Source organism: Acanthaster planci, linkage group LG13 (genome assembly GCF_054643075.1).
Source record: "Acanthaster planci isolate LZ-2023a linkage group LG13, COTS_SCS, whole genome shotgun sequence".
Lineage (NCBI taxonomy): Eukaryota > Metazoa > Echinodermata > Asteroidea > Valvatida > Acanthasteridae > Acanthaster > Acanthaster planci.
The window spans coordinates 14,379,642-14,400,451 of record NC_141789.1 but is presented as its reverse complement, the minus strand read 5'-3'; the positions used below and the strand labels follow the sequence as shown (position 1 = coordinate 14,400,451).

At 42.8% G+C, this 20,810-nt stretch overlaps 1 protein-coding gene across 1 annotated transcript; it reads right to left on the bottom strand.

Moving 5' to 3' along the window:
• Window positions 1-51: 51 nt before the first annotated feature.
• Window positions 52-20,744, bottom strand: c20orf194 (chromosome 20 open reading frame 194). Its single transcript, XM_087144829.1, has 35 exons — window positions 20,614-20,744; window positions 18,754-18,855; window positions 18,211-18,288; window positions 17,781-17,809; window positions 17,215-17,339; window positions 15,572-15,671; window positions 14,897-14,975; window positions 14,724-14,751; window positions 14,294-14,430; window positions 13,524-13,572; window positions 13,202-13,257; window positions 12,242-12,347; window positions 11,636-11,766; window positions 11,138-11,222; window positions 10,817-10,893; window positions 10,311-10,395; window positions 9,880-9,991; window positions 9,510-9,580; window positions 9,258-9,308; window positions 9,027-9,111; window positions 8,589-8,692; window positions 8,065-8,211; window positions 7,247-7,326; window positions 7,033-7,131; window positions 6,622-6,742; window positions 6,364-6,452; window positions 5,842-6,000; window positions 4,459-4,584; window positions 4,244-4,325; window positions 3,952-4,040; window positions 3,559-3,645; window positions 2,663-2,847; window positions 1,746-2,098; window positions 1,478-1,571; window positions 52-1,132 (listed from the first exon to the last, which is right to left on the bottom strand). Exons 1-35 carry the CDS (start codon window positions 20,679-20,681, stop codon window positions 1,026-1,028), a joined length of 3,576 nt encoding a protein of 1,191 aa, XP_087000955.1. The 5' UTR covers window positions 20,682-20,744; the 3' UTR covers window positions 52-1,025.
• Between the last annotated feature and the right edge of the window lie 66 nt (window positions 20,745-20,810).

The window sequence follows — 20,810 nt, the reverse complement described above, 5'->3', positions numbered from 1 at the left end:
AACTCTAGCTTGCAAACAGACAAGTAAAAAAATCCTACATGTAGTGCAAAGTTTGTAAATTGAATTAACTCTTTTTAATGATGCTAAACAGCTGAACACAATACACATCAAATTTAATAAATCTTCACAATAAAAATGTATACAAAATATACAAAAAGTGAATTCAAATACCAACACTTGTGCCAGTTATGTGAAATGATACAATGCGGCACTTTGAAAACTGCAGTGTACAAACAACTTTTTAAAATATCTCATCCAATTTTGGCTTCAGAAGACAACCAAATCTGGACGGAAATCTTCCTCATAAAGGCAAATACCAAATGTCAACACAGCAAACGACTACAAAAAAAATTGTCGTTCAAACCTTTGAACACATTCCAAGTACATAAAGTATCAATTCTTTGCTCTCTGCTGAACTCTTTCTGTAATAAGACTGGGTCTGGAAAATTTGATGCGAATTTTATCAGGAATGTCGCTCATTTACATCTCATTCCTCATCAAATTTGGGTTGAATGCAGAAAATGGACGTGATGCAAACTTGCCAACTCTGAAATACCCTAGTCAATGCCAGGAATGGTATTTTGAGCTGGGTGGTTCAACTCCAACTATTGCATTTTTCAATCTTAGCATTTATACAATCAATCAGTCGAATAGTTGTCATGCCAACATACCATACCAAATATGGCATCATCAATGCTGGCATCAATGTCCCACGAACAACCAGCACAGAAACAACTGCACTGCTTCCAGAATTCTCAAGTTGAAAGCTGAAATTCTAAGTCATGTATGGTCACCTCCCGTCGTTGGAAACTGATTTACTTTTCACAGGATGTCAACAATATTTCAACTTTTTAAAATGCAGTCTTCAAGAGGAGGAGTTCAAGTGAAATCCAACCAAAACATGCTACCCCCTCTTGTCGCCCTCCTATACGAGAAGATGCATCATTGCTCGGGAAACGGCACAATGGGTCAACAAATCAAATCTGACAGGTTCTGATCATTGACCTGTAGTCACTGACCCCGCTTCATTGAGCAAACAGATCCTTGTAGTCTTCGGATTCAATTCGTGCATTATACTCTTCCACAATCTTGTTGGCCAGCTTCAAGTACTCATTGATGAAGGCGTCCATATCTAGAAGAGAGAAACACAGAATACAGACCGGTCATACTCATGCAACTCTAAAGCACTCGGCTAGTAACATGCAAATAATGAATGCAATGGCATGAATACCTTAAATGACAGACTGAATGTTCAATTTCATGAAGTGAAGCCAAATGGCATAGAACACTCTGGGTAAGTTTCGTCTACATCACTCCTTTTGTTAAAGTAATCACATATGCAGTCTTCTGGAGTGAACTCCGTGAGCAGGTACAACACAAGACATGTTACAGGCTGTTGTTCAGTCAGGGCTGGCTGGTGCAGCTTTCTTCCTTGACAAGCTGTAGATGTTTCCATTTAGTAACTAATTGTTCTCACCCGGATGGGTATCCGTCTTCTCCCCTGCCATGCTGACATACTGTGAGCCGTTGTAGAACCAGCCCTGGGGTAGGGCATCAAGGTGATGTTTTACCTACAGACAGAAATCCATAAACATGGCAGTATGAAGTGAAAGATTACGATGGCACAAGGATGCTTCACTTACCCATTCGTGATTTTTTTTGGTTGAATTCCTCTTTCTCTTAAGGTTTGGAAATAAGAGTGAATAATCGCTGTATTTTTTCTAAACTGTGACACATCCAATTACATGTATTCTCTTCCTCTCCTCCTTGGTAAGCGACTGTTTTGTCTTGAGCGGCTTCTTGGTCGGCCTCTGCCTGCCACAACCCCTCAGCCACTCCTTCAACTGGCCCGCCTCCAGGTCGCAGCCTGTGAACACCAGGCAGTAGGAGTGGCAATTGTCTCCCTTCTCGTTGGGCCCATTGGCTGCGCTGGGACCTGCCGCGATGGAAGCATTGGGGGGCATGGGCTGGTGGGGTGGCGGTGGGGTGGGGGACGGGGGGGCTGAAGGGGGACGGATGGCCACTGTCTCGGGGACCGGGGTGAGGGAGATGTAACTGCTCAGGGTGACGCTCTGTAACTCCATCAGCTGGTCCGAGTCTGTGCCAATGACAGAGACAGAAGCAGGAATGTTACTGAAAGGTTAAGAGGCAAACCTACGTGTAAGTAAGATTTAAAACTGGTGGAGGCTAGCCTTAGAGAAGGTTTTGGACACATCATGCGGAATCAATCTCTACTCCAAGAGTGGTGGCTTTCGAGAAGACCTGGAGAGTGTGGACCTGTTTGCATCCCAAATGAACAACCAGCTTCGTACGTGAAGACACCTGGTGGTGCTGAAGTAAAAACGAGAAAACTGGTACCCGATTGTTCAATTTACCAGCATATGTCGGAAGTTAAAATGGGAAAATCAGCCAATCGGGGTTACGCGCTGACAACAACGTTAAGCAGTGTGGTATCCATGTACCAGGTCTAACCAGACACTGAGAGACTGACTCTAACAAACTCAGCTGGAAGGTGGTAACGTCAAATGACGCGATGTTGTAATGGAGTATTAAGCTCAGCAAATTCAAAGTTTAATTCCAAAGTGTCATAAGATTTAGGATAACATCCATCATTTTCAAATTCAACTCAAAAGTTCAGCAGGGAACAGAACCAGAAGACTACCTGTGAACTTGGTGCGTCCTGTCACGCAGTACACATTCCCAGTGAAGGAATTCCTGGAGGCTGCTTGGTCTCGGAGATCTCGCAGCTTGACAAGCAGCTTCCCTCTCTCCAGGGGCTGGCTAAATTTCAGCACAACAGCGGTCATGGCTGGGTAGAGGGCACCAGAGCCGAACCGACCCTCCAACCTCGACATGAAAAAATATCAGTTTCTGTGATTCCTCATTTTCTGTGACTTCTTCTTTTCTGTGTAGTTGTGGTTCTCCAAATGCTACCTCTTCTCAATGTTCTACACAGCACTTTAGCCAACTCTCAAGAATCAATGAAGGAGCCGTTGCACTGGTTGTGGATATTAAATCCATCAGAGAATACTGCTCTGGTCGAGTCAATGCCAATAATTGAACATTCGGATACTTCACCTTCCTTTTGATCACATCTTTTCAACTATTCAGCTGTACCAAAGTCCCACAAAGGCAGAAACAAAATATTCCTATTTTACAACACATAGAACAAAAACTTTAAAAAGAATTTTCCGCTTTATTATTGGTCACACATATGCAGCTGCCTTTTAGTTACATCTTTGAAGAATGCAATAGTGTGCCTCCTATTTTTTCCTAGTTTCTTTCATTGATTTTTATCCCCAAATAATTAATTTTGAAAAATAATACTTGATCATTCGATTTACAATGAATATCTTAATATTTGAATATTCAGCACAGCCCTAAATTTTGTAGAACAATTCTAATCCACACAAGTACTTTCAAATTGGTCAGAGTGATTTTGTTGCTGACTAACACAAGTTCCCCATTCTGTAACTAGAAATCTTATGACAAGGTAAACCAGCTCAGTCGAGTATGAAAGCCCTACACAGTACCCAAAAAAACCAAGCCAACACTTACCAGCCTGGGCACAGAAGGTGCCTAGCTCTGATCATACTGGGCGTGTTGAACAGTGACTCAGATAGGATCATGTCCACATCTTCACTTCTGCCATGCAGAAATTTAACACAACAAATTCAAGAGATCAACAAAAATACACGAAGGGGCAGAGTGTTGCAGCCGAATTGATATGCAATCTATTTCTTGTGCCTGAAACATTGGAGAACCATACTCAATCACATTCGGTCATGTACCATCTACTTAATAACGCCATGAAAACAACCATCTCTAAACCAGAAATGGCCACACATCAAGTCAAACCTCTCCACAGATACTATGTAATGCATATCAACGTGTCCATGCAGAGTACTGCATTATCAAGTGTGCATAGGGCGCGAGGAAGAAAGAATTCACCTTGAAATTTCGCCTTTGTTGGCCAGGATGAAGGCTAGACCTGGATTGACCCTTCGTAGGAGTTCTTGCACCATGGATAACACAGGATCCTTGGGAAAAGCATACCAGTCATCACATAAACCAATCACCATGAAGTTATACCACATATCAAAATGGCTTTTTGAGCATGTTGCATTTTCCTATGCTTACAGTTTGAAGGACGATAGAGAGTAATAAAAGATTAAGTAAATCATTTGAATATGAGCAGCTCAGACACAGAGAAAAATTTGGGCTAATTTCGTCAGGGACTCACTGGTCCTGGGGTAGAGCTTGTGAAGAGCACGTTGTTGACCCAACCCTGGGCACACTGGTCCAGCAGCTTTGGGAAGGTATATCTGCAGTCAAAACCCCCCCCCAAAAAAATAAACCAAATGTTGAAATGCATTTCGAATACGGTGATCCATTATTTCAAGGCTACAGGAACTCTTTCTTCAGAATAACCGTCGCATGGACAAGACTGCCACCAACCTGTGAGCCATGAAGGTGTTGTGCGCGTCCACACAGGCAGTGACGGCACCGATGCGCACCAGCTGAGCTACCTCTGGGCCTGGGTGACAGGTGATTGCGCGCACCACGTCCGGCGTGTCTGCGAAGCTAAAGGGACGTCAGAAAGCATTGACAAGGAGTGAGTTGGCTGACTTTGCTCTTTGCCGTTATTTATGATGCACCGTATGTTCAGTGCGTTCCGGCGTGTCTGCGAAGCTAAAGGGACGTCAGAAAGCATTGACAAGGAGTGAGTTGGCTGACTTTGCTCTTTGCCGTTATTTATGATGCACCGTATGTTCAGTGCGTTCCGGCGTGTCTGCGAAGCTAAAGGGACGTCAGAAAGCATTGACAAGGAGTGAGTTGGCTGACTTTGCTCTTTGCCGTTATTTATGATGCACCGTATGTTCAGTGCGTTCCGGCGTGTCTGCGAAGCTAAAGGGACGTCAGAAAGCATTGACAAGGAGTGAGTTGGCTGACTTTGCTCTTTGCCGTTATTTATGATGCACCGTATGTTCAGTGCGTTCCGGCGTGTCTGCGAAGCTAAAGGGACGTCAGAAAGCATTGACAAGGAGTGAGTTGGCTGACTTTGCTCTTTGCCGTTATTTATGATGCACCGTATGTTCAGTGCGTTCCGGCGTGTCTGCGAAGCTAAAGGGACGTCAGAAAGCATTGACAAGGAGTGAGTTGGCTGACTTTGCTCTTTGCCGTTATTTATGATGCACTGTATGTTCAGTGCGTTCCGGCGTGTCTGCGAAGCTAAAGGGACGTCAGAAAGCATTGACAAGGAGTGAGTTGGCTGACTTTGCTCTTTGCCGTTATTTATGATGCACCGTATGTTCAGTGCGTTCCGGCGTGTCTGCGAAGCTAAAGGGACGTCAGAAAGCATTGACAAGGAGTGAGTTGGCTGACTTTGCTCTTTGCCGTTATTTATGATGCACCGTATGTTCAGTGCGTTCCGGCGTGTCTGCGAAGCTAAAGGGACGTCAGAAAGCATTGACAAGGAGTGAGTTGGCTGACTTTGCTCTTTGCCGTTATTTATGATGCACCGTATGTTCAGTGCTTTCTGAGACCTCGTGGGAAAAAAACAAATTCACAAGTTTACTCAGGAGGGTCTCAAACCTACAACCCTCCGCTTCAGAGCAAACATCTTTAATAACCACTGGACTGTAAAGCTTGTTGGGGTCAACTGGTCAGGCCAAATCCGAGCATACAGAACACAGAAATTAAATCATAATTTAATCATCATCTGACTGTGAATTTCATCAACAGTTAGAGAGTTGGCTGGTTTAATCAGAAATAAATTCAAAGACTGCTGTGGCTGAAATCTTAGTATTAGAAGGGGCAAAGATCTTCCCATCCTCCTACCCAGGGGTGGCGATGAGCACTCTCATCTTCTTGCGGCCCCCAGTTGCTGCCCGTACGTTCCTCTTCTTGCTGGCTAGCAGGACGGCACTGAGTGACGTCTGCAGGGCCTCGGTGCTAAACGCATCAGCTGAGTCATAGGGCTGTCGCAGGGTCACCCACCTACAAGAAGAAAATTGAAGTTACACCAACTTCAAAGTATACAAACAAATCTGAATTTATCAAATTTAATAGATCTTGACAAAGAAGAAAATTCATGAAGCAAAAGTACCAATTGTAAAAAAAGCCTCGAATATCAATATTGAGTTTTCCATGAACGAATTAAGTCAATGTTTGACAAAGAATGTTACAAATTCTTTGAACCAAACACTAAGCACCATAAGAGACTGTGTATGCCAAAGGGCAACCACTTCTTTTGTTTTCTCTCTGGTATTTGCTAAATTTTATGTTGCGTTTCACAAAAAAGAATGATGCTGGCTGGAGACGCCTTTAAGAAAGATTAGAAGTCTTGCATGTTCTACCCACCTGCTCTGTTCTTTGGCCATGTTTGTCAGGATGTTACACAGGTTGTCTTTATGACTGCCTGGGATGCCTGTGATGATGGTCGCCACGATCTGAAATGACAAAGCAGCAACGTCAAAAGTCCAGCTTCTTAGCGCCTCAGAATGTGTACCTGCATGTCACCAAGGTTTCCTCGCCGGCAGTCTCTGCAAAACTGAACTGTGTCGATAGCTAATGACATAAAAGAGGCATAACTTTTACAAATCCAATCCCAAATCTCACCTCTCCATTCTCTTTGGAATCGTCAACTTGGTCGGCTGGTTTCTGATTCAAGACGCATGCTAGATCTTTGTCCGGTATTGGCACGTCACCAACACTGCTAGCAGCAAAGTGGTCCAGAAACCTAGGCGGAAAAAAAATGATTGAAGTTAGAAATGATTGCGTGTCAACTCGGAGAATGGAAATTACCTTTATTTTCTCTCATTCATGGCCTCTGAAGCGCAAATGAAAATAGAATTTGAGCTTTTACACATTGACACTACAATGGGCACATCCTGATATCAGGCAATGAATGGAGCACACGCGCGAAATTTACCAAACCTCAGTCAAGCCAGGATAAAACAGTCTTGGAAATTTGTTGTGGGTTAAATCTGCCGTGTTGCTTTCTGCCGAAATGTTCATGGATTCACAGACCTTTTCAGGTGGTGAAGATTGGCCATGGCTACGCTGATGGGTCGAGCGTCCACGTTGAGCTTATTAGCCTGGGCATACTGCATCTGGAGTTCCGCGTGTCTGTGACAGAGTTAGACAAAGAAAATTTCTGACAAAAATGTGATGGCACAAGATGGCAACATTGACCATTTAAAATTAGTTTGAAGACCATGAATAATGGACATGATAAACTTACGGAGCAACAAAGTACTCAGGAACCTTGTCAACCAATTTTAGCAGTGGATCGTCTGATGTCTTCAGCCACAGAGAGATGACCTGTCGAAGCAATCACTGGATGGATCAACACATACATCACTACTGAATAATTCAACACCGCAGACAGAACTGAAACAAATTCTGATTGGTCAATGAACTCATCACTTGGTTACATTTCAACAAGTAAAAAGTAGTTTAAATATCATAAGCCACAGCAGGTTTTTTGTTTATGTACAACGGTGAAGCACAAAGATAACTGATAATTTCTGTACGACCCTCTTATCAAGAGGTTGTCAAATGACACCAAAGACCTTCAAGTAACTCTTCAAATTGGTCAACTAAAGTTAGGCTTCAGTCTTGCCAAAAGGACAACCGGCTCTCATAAAATAGGGACAGTTTTAAATAGTAACCTTTGAATACACAGAAAACAGCATGGTTTTCACTTGTAACATGCTCTAGATATAGCTGGAGTGAGTGAGCCAGTGAGCGAGTCAGTCAGTGAGCCAGTGAGCGAGTCACCCAGTCAGTGAGTGAGTCAGTGAGCGAGTCAGTCAGTGAGCCAGTGAGCGAGTCACCCAGTCAGTGAGTGAGTCAGTCAGTCAGTCAGTCAGTGAGTCAGTCAGTGAGCGAGTCACCCAGTCAGTGAGTGAGTCAGTCAGTGAGCGAGTCAGTCAGTGAGCCAGTGAGCGAGTCACCCAGTCAGTGAGTGAGTCAGTGAGTGAGTCAGTCAGCGAGTCAGTGAGTCAGTCACCCAGTCAGTGAGTTAGCCAGTCAGTCAAATCTGAAGCCATGCTGTACCTCACTGTAGAAGGCCCTGTGTGCTCTGGTTTTAGGAGTGAAAGTAAACATGACCATGTCCCCTTGGTTGTGGTAGTGCATGGGCAGGTACTGCTGTAGGGAATGCCTGTACGTGATCACCAGGGCGGCTATCACGCTGGAGGAATCCTACAGGAAGACAGAAGACAGAAATTTTGGTTCTTCAAGTCAACTTTGCTTCAATCCCTGGGACGTGGTACAAAACTCTTCAAGAAAGATGAGATTTTCAGTCACATGGCAGAATTTAGTTCCAATTTTTCCCCTTTTTCGTCAATCCAAAACAGAACATTTTGACCAGAAATTTTTCTACCGACACATTATCTAAGATTACAATTTTTGATTTCTAGAAGGGGCTGGCAAATGCCAAGAATCTTCTTTTTCATCCTGCCCCCCCCCAAATTGTACATTCATCGCTGCCATGTATCTCAAGTGCATACACTTCTAAAAGAAAAAGAAATCACTCTTTTTTGCCTATAGAGGGCAGCTGTTGTTTTCATGCCACTGACCCCATCAAAGAATTGCATCTCTTCAAAGTAGGACTTGGGGAAGATGACCACTCCATGCCTGCTGTCTTGGAACACGAGCCCCTTCTCACAGATGTATAACTGACCTGCAGGAAAAGAGAAAACAGAAACCTGGCAGGCACTCTGTAATCCTTGAGCTTTTAGTAGTCACTTTCTGTACAGCAGCTTAAGTTAAGACACACAAATGGACACGTAGCGTGCAACCCTCTTTTTCTTTCTTTTCCAGAAACTGCTTTGTACCAATCTGAAATATTCTAAGAATATCAGGTTTTTTTAAAAACACAACTTTGAGAGATGTCAAAACTCTAAATATTCAGTGTTCTTCACGTTCACGATGGGAATGCAAGCTGTTCTTGAAAAGTAAGTGTTCCCACCAATGGCTGTGTTTACAGGACCGTAGTGTAAGGAATTTGTCCCTACCTTCATGAGCCGCGGATAGCTCCTTACTTCCCAAGGCAACGATGGATTCGCCGGTGAGCAGAACCTTGCCAAACACATCCGACGACTGTAAATCAGGTCAGCCAATAAAGACAGACACAACAGATCATGAAAGACTAAAACAAAGCAGGTCCATACATATTGGCAACTGGAACACAAGTAAGGCATGCCTTCAGACAATCTTCCAGCTTCAGAGAAAACAACTTCTTTTACCTTTGTGAACGTCTCCCTGAGTTTGGACGTGATCTTGTCTGCTACATCAACCTGAAAATGAAGTGAAAGATTCGACCTCATCAGACACAAAACTGAACATCATAGACAGTAACCACTTGCTGCTGCCATTGAAATGACCTTAAATTGCACACATCATATACTCAGTGATATTTGTGAAATTCTACAAATTCTTAACAGACTGAAAAATTAGGGTTTTGGGTGCACCAAACAATTGCGGCAAGATCAACTTACAGCCCAGGAGACGTATCTTGGAACATGGCTGGTCAGAATCAGACACTGGCTGTCAATGGTAGGACGCTGACCTGCAACGGAATGCAAGGGGCTGTAACCATATGGAAATAAACCACCAAGGCAGACAAAAAAATGCACTCTGACAAAACATGTCTTGCTCCAATTCATAATCCATAAGTCAACACCTGCATCTAAGTTAACCCTAACAGTCCTCAGTCCTCCCACAGGTGAAAGATTGAGGAGTGTTAGGATTAATGGCTCATCACGGAACACTGATTACACTGCGTAGGAAGCTCCAAACCGAGTGCAGATCCTGACGAGGGCGTGACGTCTTTGAACACATTAAACCCCTTAAGGTCTGGGACCTTACCAGAATGAGAAACGGCGATTCTTGAGTCCAAGAAACTCTCGGAGAACAGCAGAGATCCCAGGGAGCTCCCATGATGCTCCAGACTGTCGATGTCAGTGAGTCTGAGGCTTGCCTGGTGGTGTTGGCAAACAGTTCAATGTTCAATTCACGGCAATCTTACTGCACACTTGCAAGACAATTGGTCAATATTCTTCTAATGAAGAACTAGCGTGATCCACACCGATGGAAACCATCTGAGACAGCATTCTAGACAGTGACACCATCTTCATTCAGGAAAAGACCTCCCTTTTTTTCGGTGTATTAAAAGAGGGCTGAATGTTCAAGCTGTGAAAATCTTATCAAGGGGTACACTTTCAATGCTTTCAGTAGATAGTGAAGATCTGAAATGTTTCCAAAACTAAACAAGTTCACGTAGCCTAACTAAGCCTTACCATTTTCACCAGGGGTGATGGTTTGCTTTCCTCCAAGGAAACCAGACTGCCAAAGTGATCAAAAGCCTCTAGGGAAAACTGCATTCTGTGAATAATAATCAACTTATCCGTCAGTTTCTCTGTCATGTTCACAGGAATTTGTTTTGCAAGGGACTGTCATTTTCCCCAAAATTACTGTACAAAATCAAATTCACAGTCTTAAGTTACCACACATTATGCAATGCATAAAAACTATGTCCATTCCATGTTACAGTGAAATAATTTCGGAATCATGGAATCGCTGTTAGGGTCTACACAAAAGCTGGACAACCACAACATGAAGATTAAAAGCCAAGACACATTGGCATGTGCTCCGATGAGCAGTGTTTGATCAAACAGGTGTATTAAACAAGCACAATTCATTGAAATTGGATAAAACAAATTGTATCCAACACTGGCTTTCAACCATCAATTCCACTCTGTAATGTTAACAGAATCCACATGTTTTGAGTTTTACGGTCAAGTACCTTGTAGCGTATGTTTCGACATTCAGCATGTGGTCTGCACAACCCTCCATCAGAGTGTGTCTGCACACTGCCTCTACCTGGAAGACAAACAATGGAGCAAAAAAAAAGCATAGAATCACAACTGATTCCACACTGCCCGAAGGAACAGAAAAGTGACTACCGAGAGGGAGAATGCATTATTCTCTCCATACAAAAATGCCCAGAAAGAAAACAAAGACCTTCCCAAGGACTAAGAATTTTCTTTTGCTAGAACGCTTGAGGTTTTGTTTACACAAACCACTGGACAGGCACAAATATAAACAGCACATGCTCCGACCTGACCTCTTTTGCACTTGTGGACTGTCCGTAGGCCTGGATGGAAGCCAGCACTGCGTCTATTGCAACCTTGTAGAGGATAGACAAGAGTCTGACCGGGAAAGACAAGAAATAAACCACTGAGCTGAGAAACGTCACCGAAAAATTCCCTCCCTTCAAATATCTTTCAAGCCCTATAATTAAATAGTATTAAATTTCAGTTTGTGCCACAATATTGCTGGCCAACAGCTTCACAGAATCTTGAGCAGCAGTTTTGCATATCAATTACCCAGATCCTTTAAAATCAATAAAAAGGGTTTTGGAGGACCTTACGGGATTGAGGAGACAAATCATCAGGATAGCGCTAAATACCAATGAGAAAATACAAATACGGATGTCACAAAATTTGTCTTGGTTCTGCATTTGCAGGAGGTGCCAACTGAACCCCAGGACAAGAGGTTTTTGTCTCTTTGGTGTTAACAGCATCAATGTGATAACTAATAATCTTGAGTAGATGCTACTCACTCTATATCTGTCTTGGGTGGTCTAGGGGCTCTGGGAGTACCTCCCGTCACAGGGTAGGGGGTGTGCCCACTGCCAAAGAAGTAAGTTCGCCCACAACACAGGGGACTCTTAGGGCCCACCGCCTGGCAAATCTGGCACCGGCAAAACGGGGGGGGAACAATTCAGTTGGAAAGCTTGTCTTTTCTTCCAGTAATGAAGTAAGCTGAAATCTTCATCAGCCACACTTTGCTGTTTTATTCTAGTTGTCAAGAATTCCCATGAACACTGTGCTTCTGGGGCCTTCATTTGTCATGCAATACATCAATCTATAGGTTGTTCCTTGCCGTTCAGAAAAGGTACAAATACTAAGTGAAGTCTAATTCATTATTTTACCCTAAAATAACCGGAACATTAACAATTTGATTTTTTTTCAGTCAGATACACCAACAACCCCAACATGGACTGATTCAGGGGGGGGGTTCATTTCTTTATCGGAAGTTCAGTTTATCATTCCTTGGTGAATATGGTTGATGGATTTGTGAGTACAGTTAAAGCAGTACATGTGGGGGATGTGGTTGGGCAAGGGTCACCTGCCCCAAAAATGCTGAAGGGTTGGTTTTCTCTTACCATATGCTTGGCCGCACTCTTGCTGACCCCTGAAGTACCCACAGTGCCGTCCGTGTCGGGTGTTGTGGTACTGCCAGAACGCTGGCCGAAAAACACAAACGGTTTCCTGCATCCATCAACAAAATTTAAACCAGAACTTGGAAATCATCCCACACAAGCAGTTTTCTTTAACTGCCAGGAAAAATGGTCTTTTGGGGAAAGACTGAAATGATCGCATGTAGTGGTTGATGTAAAAACAACGGATATTTACAAGAGATACATATGTGCCAATAAAGGGGCTGCTTGACGGGTCACATGGCAATCACGTGACCATCTCAATGCCCAAGGAAGTGTACAACTTGATACTACAAGCTCAGAGCAACAGCTATTATGACACTCTTCTCACAAGTATCCCCAATCACTAAACCGTGGCTAAGTGTCCAGCCCCAGAACACATGTGAACAGTAGCTCGATAGGGAGGGAACCAAAACTCAACACCAACAAGAATTACCTGAGAAATCTTGACCCTGATATGATCCCTAACCCTCCAGGATGTTTTGGCTAGAAACCATGCCCGGCACATCAGTCCGTATCATTTTTCAAAGTGGTTTGCCTGCCCAGTGCAAAAAGATCGGACAGGTGGGCTGTCCCTAAGGCCAAATAATGGCCTGGCAGTCAGTGGTTACCAGTAACCACAAGTTCCAGCAATGGCATTGTCCAATGGGACCACGGAAGAATCTATTCTTTCCTCCATACACCTCCTGTCTCACAATTGGCAGCTGGTTCCCCGCTGTTGATTGCCCAGTGCATCAAGGTGCATCAGACTTTTTCACCTGATGCACTGTGCTGCATCTGGCAGGGCTAGGGTTAAGTCATGTTAACTTCATCATGTTACTGGGCTGTTAACCATGGTTCGCTTTAATGTTCATGAAACCATGTAAATCTGGTAGAAGGAATTTGGCAAACATAAATATATTTTACCTTGTGTCCGATCTTCGGCTGGCAACACGACCGTGGCTATAGAAACTTTTCAGTGGCTGTGTGGAAAAAACAGATTCCAGCGGTCCGTGCATTAGTCAGCACATTTCATAAGTAACCCATAAATAGTCTTATCCAAAAAGAAATTTAAAGAGGGCATAAATTTCCTTTCCCAGATACAATTAAAAACACATTTTTTTTTTACCAGATCAAATATAAACCATGAAAGTATGTTTAATGAATGAAATGTAATTTCTAGAATTAAATAATTTGATTAAAAAATGCAATGCATAAACCATCATTGGGTTGGGGACAATTTTTATACCTCTACAACTGTGCTCTCCAATAGCTCCCCAAAAGTGGATCTGTCCTTGCTGAAATTAAAAAATAACTTCGTGAGTCAGCAAGTTGGACTGACAGGTTACTGTACAAACATAATTCCTTTTCAATCAAATCTTCACAATTCACAAGTGCTCAACATACTCATTTCTCTTGGGAACAATTTGGTGCTAGGAGATTGTCGCCGGAATCAATTAAGTCATTTGCCATTTATCACAGACATCCACGATAACAGAGAGCCACATTTCTCTCCTCTGATACTCAAAATATAATTGAGTTGAACAAAGTGAATTAAAAAAAAAAAAAAAAAAAAACAGATCCCACTTAAGTTAAGATGAAGGATTCTGTGCCAAACCCAATGAAGACATACTATGGTCCTTTGTAAGCCCATTGGAGATGATAAATAATCGTATTTATTTTTTTTTTAATTGGGGGAGGGTCATCTAAACGCTTGCAATGCCCACACGGTCAATGTGTAAAGTAGTAACACCTTGGGTGTGAATTAGTGCTTTATTCTTCTTGTGTAGTTCTGAAATTTTCAACAAGATCAACAAGACAAATGGGAGTAAAATCACAAATGATGCCACTCCCCACTTCTGGAACATTCTTGACAACTTGAAGTGCACTACTTTTTCTAAAGGGTCAAGTGACCACATTTCTTTGCAGAAGTCAGCTAAGCATGGTTCCAAACGTTCTAAGTGCTGATGGCAGAAATAGGAACAACCATGTAGTCTTTTTTGGAGGGGGGGTACTTACAAAGAAATATCCACATTGGTCAGGAGAGCATTCCACTGCCTCTCAAACAAAGGTAGCTGCTGCGTAACCAGCTTCTCCAGAGAGACGGGATCCACGATGTCGTAGATTCTAGAGAGGGACTCGGTCATGTCGACAACCTGTAAGGAGAGGGCAAAGCTATGAGAGAAAAGAAGACTGATAGTGACCAGGGAAAGACCAAGAAAAATGTCGACATATCTATAGACATCTTACTGTACAGAGACCGAGCACAAACATTTCCTCCTAGCTTTTCTCCCACGTCTAGGAGATGTGGAAACAATGAAAAAATATGACAAAACACAAATTCGACAGATGCGCAGTGTTAGCAAGTTTCTCTTATTCGGCAGAAATTTTGTCTGAATGAAACCGATGCACGTTCTTCGTTTTTAGTTAGAATATTGTTTATACTCACCTCATGTTTCATGGTGAAGAAACCACCCCTGAGAAACAAAAAACAAATCAAGAAATAAACACTTAAAGTCTGTTCTCGGCTCAACGATCAAGTCAGTTTCACAAAGCGGCTGCCCTACAGACCTGCTAAGATGCAGGAGGAACAGTGACGAAGTTGGAGGACTGGATACTCACGTGCCAAAATCTTCCAGTCCATACGTCTGAATAATGGGCCACTTCTCCACAGCAAAGTGGTCAAACGTCTGGACATGGTCTATGAAAAGACAGAGAGGAAGATTGCCGGACTGACATTTAAACAAGAACAGATCCAACATAACATCATTTGCGAAGGATTCATGTTGCATTGCAATCAAAAACCTAGCATCTTTGGCTGCTGTGAATGGAAACAAACTCTTCCATCGCTAGGATTTTCTTGGGTCTCCCAACAAGAGAGTGCCTTTCAATTCGCACACTTTGCAAGTGTGTTGAGTAATTCTCTCCACAAGAGTTCAACTCAGGTGCATTATGTACAAAATGGACTAGAAATGCCCTGGATAGTCCAAAAGAGGTCAGCCTAGTTTATGAGCCCTCCTTTCACCATCCATCTCGACTCCAGTTCAAATTCCATCCATGCCAATTACCCTGGTCTACCTTGCCAGTTTCCCCCTGACTTACTAGGTGTTCAGACCTTTTAGGTTAGTCACCCTGCCAGCTGATCTTTCTACCATCAACCCTTGAAACAGTTCTAGCCAACATTATCAAAAACAGCTTGGGAAAACTCCAGTCTTGAGTGTCAGAAATTTAAAAATACCATTTCTATTAATCAGTTATCTACAGATAACTCCAAAACAATCATACACTCGAGCTTACCTCTGGCAAAATAGGGAACCCCTATTCTTGAGCAGTCCCGAACCATCTCGATAAAGCTGAGCACCTTGTAATTCTCTGCTGCATCCTCATTCTCCTTGTGCTGTAAGGAGGTGAACACATGGAAATGTCGGGCTGGTTTGAAATGAACTGTGCTCAGCCAAACCAGTGGATCAGGAAAATGACATAAGGTACATACAGCTGGCGAATGGCTATCCGTTTTAAGGATGCAAGTCAGGTCTGATAGACTTACCAAGATTGTATTTTATGTCAGACAAATGTGCACATTACCAACTTAGCATTAATTAAGGAAGTATGTTGGATGTGTGCTGACGGCGTGTCAACAGTTTTTGACAGACGTAACATGAATGTGTGGTCACGCATGCCATGTTGCCAGGATGGTAACGTACCGCACGATGAGGTGCTCTTTATTTAATTGAATACACAGCATTTTATTTTTTTTTGGGGGGGGGGAGAAATGTCTCTGTCCGTCTTTGTTCTGTAGATTGACCTTACATGTGCACTATCCATGCACTCAGGAATGTGTCATATTCCATGGATTTTTCATGACCTGCTCTTTAAGGGCTGAAAACGAACAGAGTTTTTCTTCATTTTTCTCCAAACAGTGAACTCCAAGCACAAATAAAGTGAATGTGCATAAACTCAAAAGATTGCTAAATTTTGAACAACTCCAGCAATAAGCCACTGGCATACCACCTCAAGTCACTGACACAACTATGCATTGCACCAAGGTTACAAGAATTTTGCTCCAGGGTTGGGTTAATAATTCACGAAAATCATCTAAATTTGACAGTGGGGTTTTCCAAATGTTTTCAATAAAAATAACATCTCATAAACATAAATGAAACGGGCAGAAAATGTCATTATTTGGTATTCCTAGCATGTATGCATGTATAGGAATAATTATCTTACGATGTTATCTCTTCAATGATCTCTGTGTTTAATAAGTGGCACAAATGCCTCCGTCTCTACTCTGTGCTGCGACAGGCAAATTACCATAAAGCCAGGGGGCATTTGACTGGAAAGTGCATGGACCAGCACGGGGAGGTTTGCCTGGACAGGGCCCGGTAGAGTGTGCATTAGAGAGAGCTGGTACCCTGAGGGTTGAGATGAATGGGCTTTTCACACACTTGATTGGACACTCAGATTGTTCAACTCCTTCAATGGCGCGCCGGCCAAATTTATTAGTCTTTGCCCTCAGGCTTTTATTATTATTAGCTTCAGAATTTCCCCCCTTTTTTTAGCAGTGTGAATTACATGGAAGTCACTCAAGCCCGATCTCTATATTAGCTTGTCAAGTAATTAAAAAATTTCCTGCAGGGGTCCACAGTTGAGGAGATTGCTTTAATATCGTGCCTTGGGATATTCTCCGGTAAATCACAACAGGCAACTCTTTGTCAGGCCAAAAAAAAAACATGCACATTTGAAAAACAAAAGCGAGCAAAAATAACAACAAAACAGGAAATGTGTTGACTTATCTTTAACAACTGACCCCTCCCCTCCTTCAGGCAAGAAAAAAAAAACGTTTACAACTTATTCTTGACGGATATGTCCATTCACCCCATACAAAAGAGACTCCTGATGATACTATCACGTGCTAAAGAGTCTGCTCGGAACGGTCTTACCTCGGCATCGGTCAAACAGTGTAAGTGAAGATTGTGCCAGTGGGCTATGTAGGGGATGACGTAGGCATGGTCAGCGGGCATGTAATGGACATGGATGCTATCCTTCTTCACCAGAATGAGGAGGTCTATGGATAAAAAGCAGGTACTATTTTCAAAAAAGCCAAAACCAAAACCCAGTTACCCTTGTAAAACCTTGAGGTAAACCCCTGGTTATCACCCGTTTTAATTTCAAATCTACCCCGGTTCATTTCACTCTTAAACTACCGAAAGTGGGAGTCTTGGAGATGTACAAGATGTTTTGGCAGGACAGGGCTAGGATGGATCGAGTTGGGCTGACCTTGGTTGGCTATGCGGGGCTTGGGCAGGTTGTGCAGGGCTGCAGTTTAGTTGGAATGGGTCGAACTGTATTTGGTTAGCATTTATGGGGTCTGTCAATACTGAGAAATGATTTCAAATTACCATTCTCCAGCATGTGGACACAAATGAATGGTTAATTATTCACATTTTGCAGAATAATTCCATTTACCATGAAAGTGAGCTATGATTTCCAACAAATGAACACTCACCATCTGCAATATCTTCGCCGATTCCAGTCCTGTGGTTTAGAAAGCAATGATATGAAAATAATCAAGCACAAATTTTATACAATTAAGTATCATCATTTCTAAACTACTTCTTTTGATAATCATGAACAAAAAAGTTTAAAATGCATACATCTGAAAAGACGAAGTGATTGAGTCACAAATGATTCATAACTAGACCCGCGCTCTGTTTACACTTTCTGGAAGTATTTTGACAAAAAACTTCAAGGTAAACGTATCTGTCAACGTGAGCAGTTTGAGTTACTGATATGTTTTTGTACATAAAACCCTATTCTTTTGGCGGAAATGAATTATTCTTTGAATTAAGCGGAGTTTCGAGATTTTACTGTATGTAAGGCCACACTTTATATCTGAACACTTGGTAAGGAAAATATTTTACAAATTCAAAATATACCTATCTGATTCTTCTTTTCTTAGATCCAGAAATCCAAACAGAAGGTAGTTAGCCAACTCTCGGCAACCCTCATTGTACCTTAGGAAAAATTATAGACAGCCATCACTTCACTGATTTCATTTCTTAAAGCTGTGGGACTTGTGATGTCACATTTTTGGGGGTTCATTACCATTTGCACCTTGTTCCTATAATAAGGAAGCCAAGTCCACTTTCTCAAACTAACATTTTGACCTTAAGGAGCCATTACTCAATCCCGATAGGCCTTGTTTAGGTAAATTTTGACAATATTTAAGCAAGACAGCTTCAAATTTCTAACCCGAGTTTGTCAAAAGACAACCACTTAATAGTCGAATGACACCATTTTGTTTTTCGTCTGGTTACCCGACTCAGGCTTTTGGATTCATCAAAACAAATCTCCATCCTGGTCAAGAAACAAGACTACATTCGCAATTTTTGTCAATCACAGCTCTCTTCGGGGCGGGGCTCAATGCGCGGGCTGGCACACATATATGAATTCTGTCCCTTTTGTGCTAAATCACTAACCTGCTATCGATTCCCAGAATGCAGAGGACTGCATCAGTGGCTGATGAATCCTGATCAGAAGGTTCTCTCAGAAGTGACTGGACATGGCGCAGTCTTGCACAGCTGTGGGCAGAACACACCTTCTGGTTCAACTTTTGATAAAATTTATGTTTCTTAGAGAGGATAGGCCTAATGGCGGGCCTTGTGCTGAAGTGGTAAGCACTTCTTCTGTCCAAGTTAATCAAAATGTTTTTCTCCAACCTAACTTGTGATTTGGAGTAGGCTCGGTGCTTTCGAGTCAACTCGTACCAGGGGCAACTTGTACCTTGGACAACTTGTACCACAGGCCTTGAATTTCACGATGGCCACGACGGCCATGGCCGTCGGTGCCCTCCCATTTGACCGCTGAAAAGTGATCGTGCTTCACCGTTAAGATGGCAGTGCCCTTTTTTTATTCTTGGCCATAGTGCCCTACACGTGCATATCGACTGCCCCTGTTCAGCGAGGTACACAGAAAGCGGCATACACATTGTTCCTTGATTGCTCAAATTCGACCAGAACATCGCGCTACACCACCAAAATGTATGGATATCATACACTCAGCCCACCACGCACCGGCAGCCCAGCCCGCTCCATGCAGACTGCACAATCGCACGCATAGCACGATTGCAGGCATAGCACGGCACAGGCGACATCCGCTGGCCCATCCAATGACTTAACATGACAGCATATGCCCAAGCCAAGTATTTTAACGTACCATGCAATAATGTCAGTCTGGAACAAGTGCTCATCAACATGTAGGCGTTATCGGTATATCAAGAGCTCCAAGCTTTTTGCATACACGGGACAATTGTATGGTCGGGACAGTATTTTAACTAAAACCGCAATGTAGTGTTTGCAGTTTGCAGTCCACAAAATTCTATCTTCGAGAAGACATGCCTTTTGATGTCCTTCAGTCTACCAACCGAATGCTTCAAACACGCATCGCACCACGTGCACTTGCAGTGCCCAGGTTTGTCAATTTTCACGAGAAAGTCATGATAATATATCGATTTCCCCTTGGTTAATTCTCTGTCCACCTCGGTTTCCAGCCAGGAAAATTTCCAAGAATTCTTGAATCCTTTGTCTACATTCAGATCCCCTTCCTTACCTACTACCTTGTTTGACATTTTTGATGGACGTCGACGACATCAGACCACAACGAGAACAAAACGAAACGCAATGGCAGATGGACGCAAGTTGTACACAGTGCATGCAACGACAACACGTATACCGTGCATACACACACAGCGAATGTACAGTACAATGTACGTACAGTACATACACACAATCAAAGTGCTGGCCTGGGTCCCTATGTTTTAACAATGATACCCCCTCCGGTCAATGTACTATTAACTATGTATCTGGCACATTTCCAGGGGGAGTAACAATGCAAAAGCGCATGCTAGACACGAAACTTGTGCAAGTCTTTCTTTTTCCTTCCTACAATGCCTTTCTACCATTGTGCAAAATCAACCATGCAGTATTTGCGACAGGTCTAACTTCCCTAAGGCTTAATTTGTGCTAGGCCTACCACTTGCCACTAGTGCCTGCGTTCATTGTAGGCCTAAGCCTTTATTTTGAAAATTGCATTCACCAGTTCAATGTGATATCTACGAATTGGCATAACAGGACGACTAAAATCGTGACACTGCCAAGAATGACATGTACAATGAATAACCCAGTCCAAATTAAAACGCGGAGAAAGATGTCGGAAATAGACGTTGATACCCTCACCAAACGAATACTGGATGGCGAACCCTGGAAGTTGTTTTTGCTCTAAATTTCAACTTAAACCGTGCACAACTTACTAATTATTAACGTTTGATTTGGTGCACATACCTTGCGAAAGCAGAAAAGGTGGCTTGTGGCACATTTTTGCGAGCTGACGAAGGCCTCGTAGGTGGCATTGCGTTGATATTTTCTGCAGAAACCTGCCTAGAAACTCCAAACAACTACCGCCATCTTTAGAAACGAACACGTGACTATACATCTCGAGCACAGATTGGCTGGTTTCGGTTTCCTGTCATTCAGCGCCA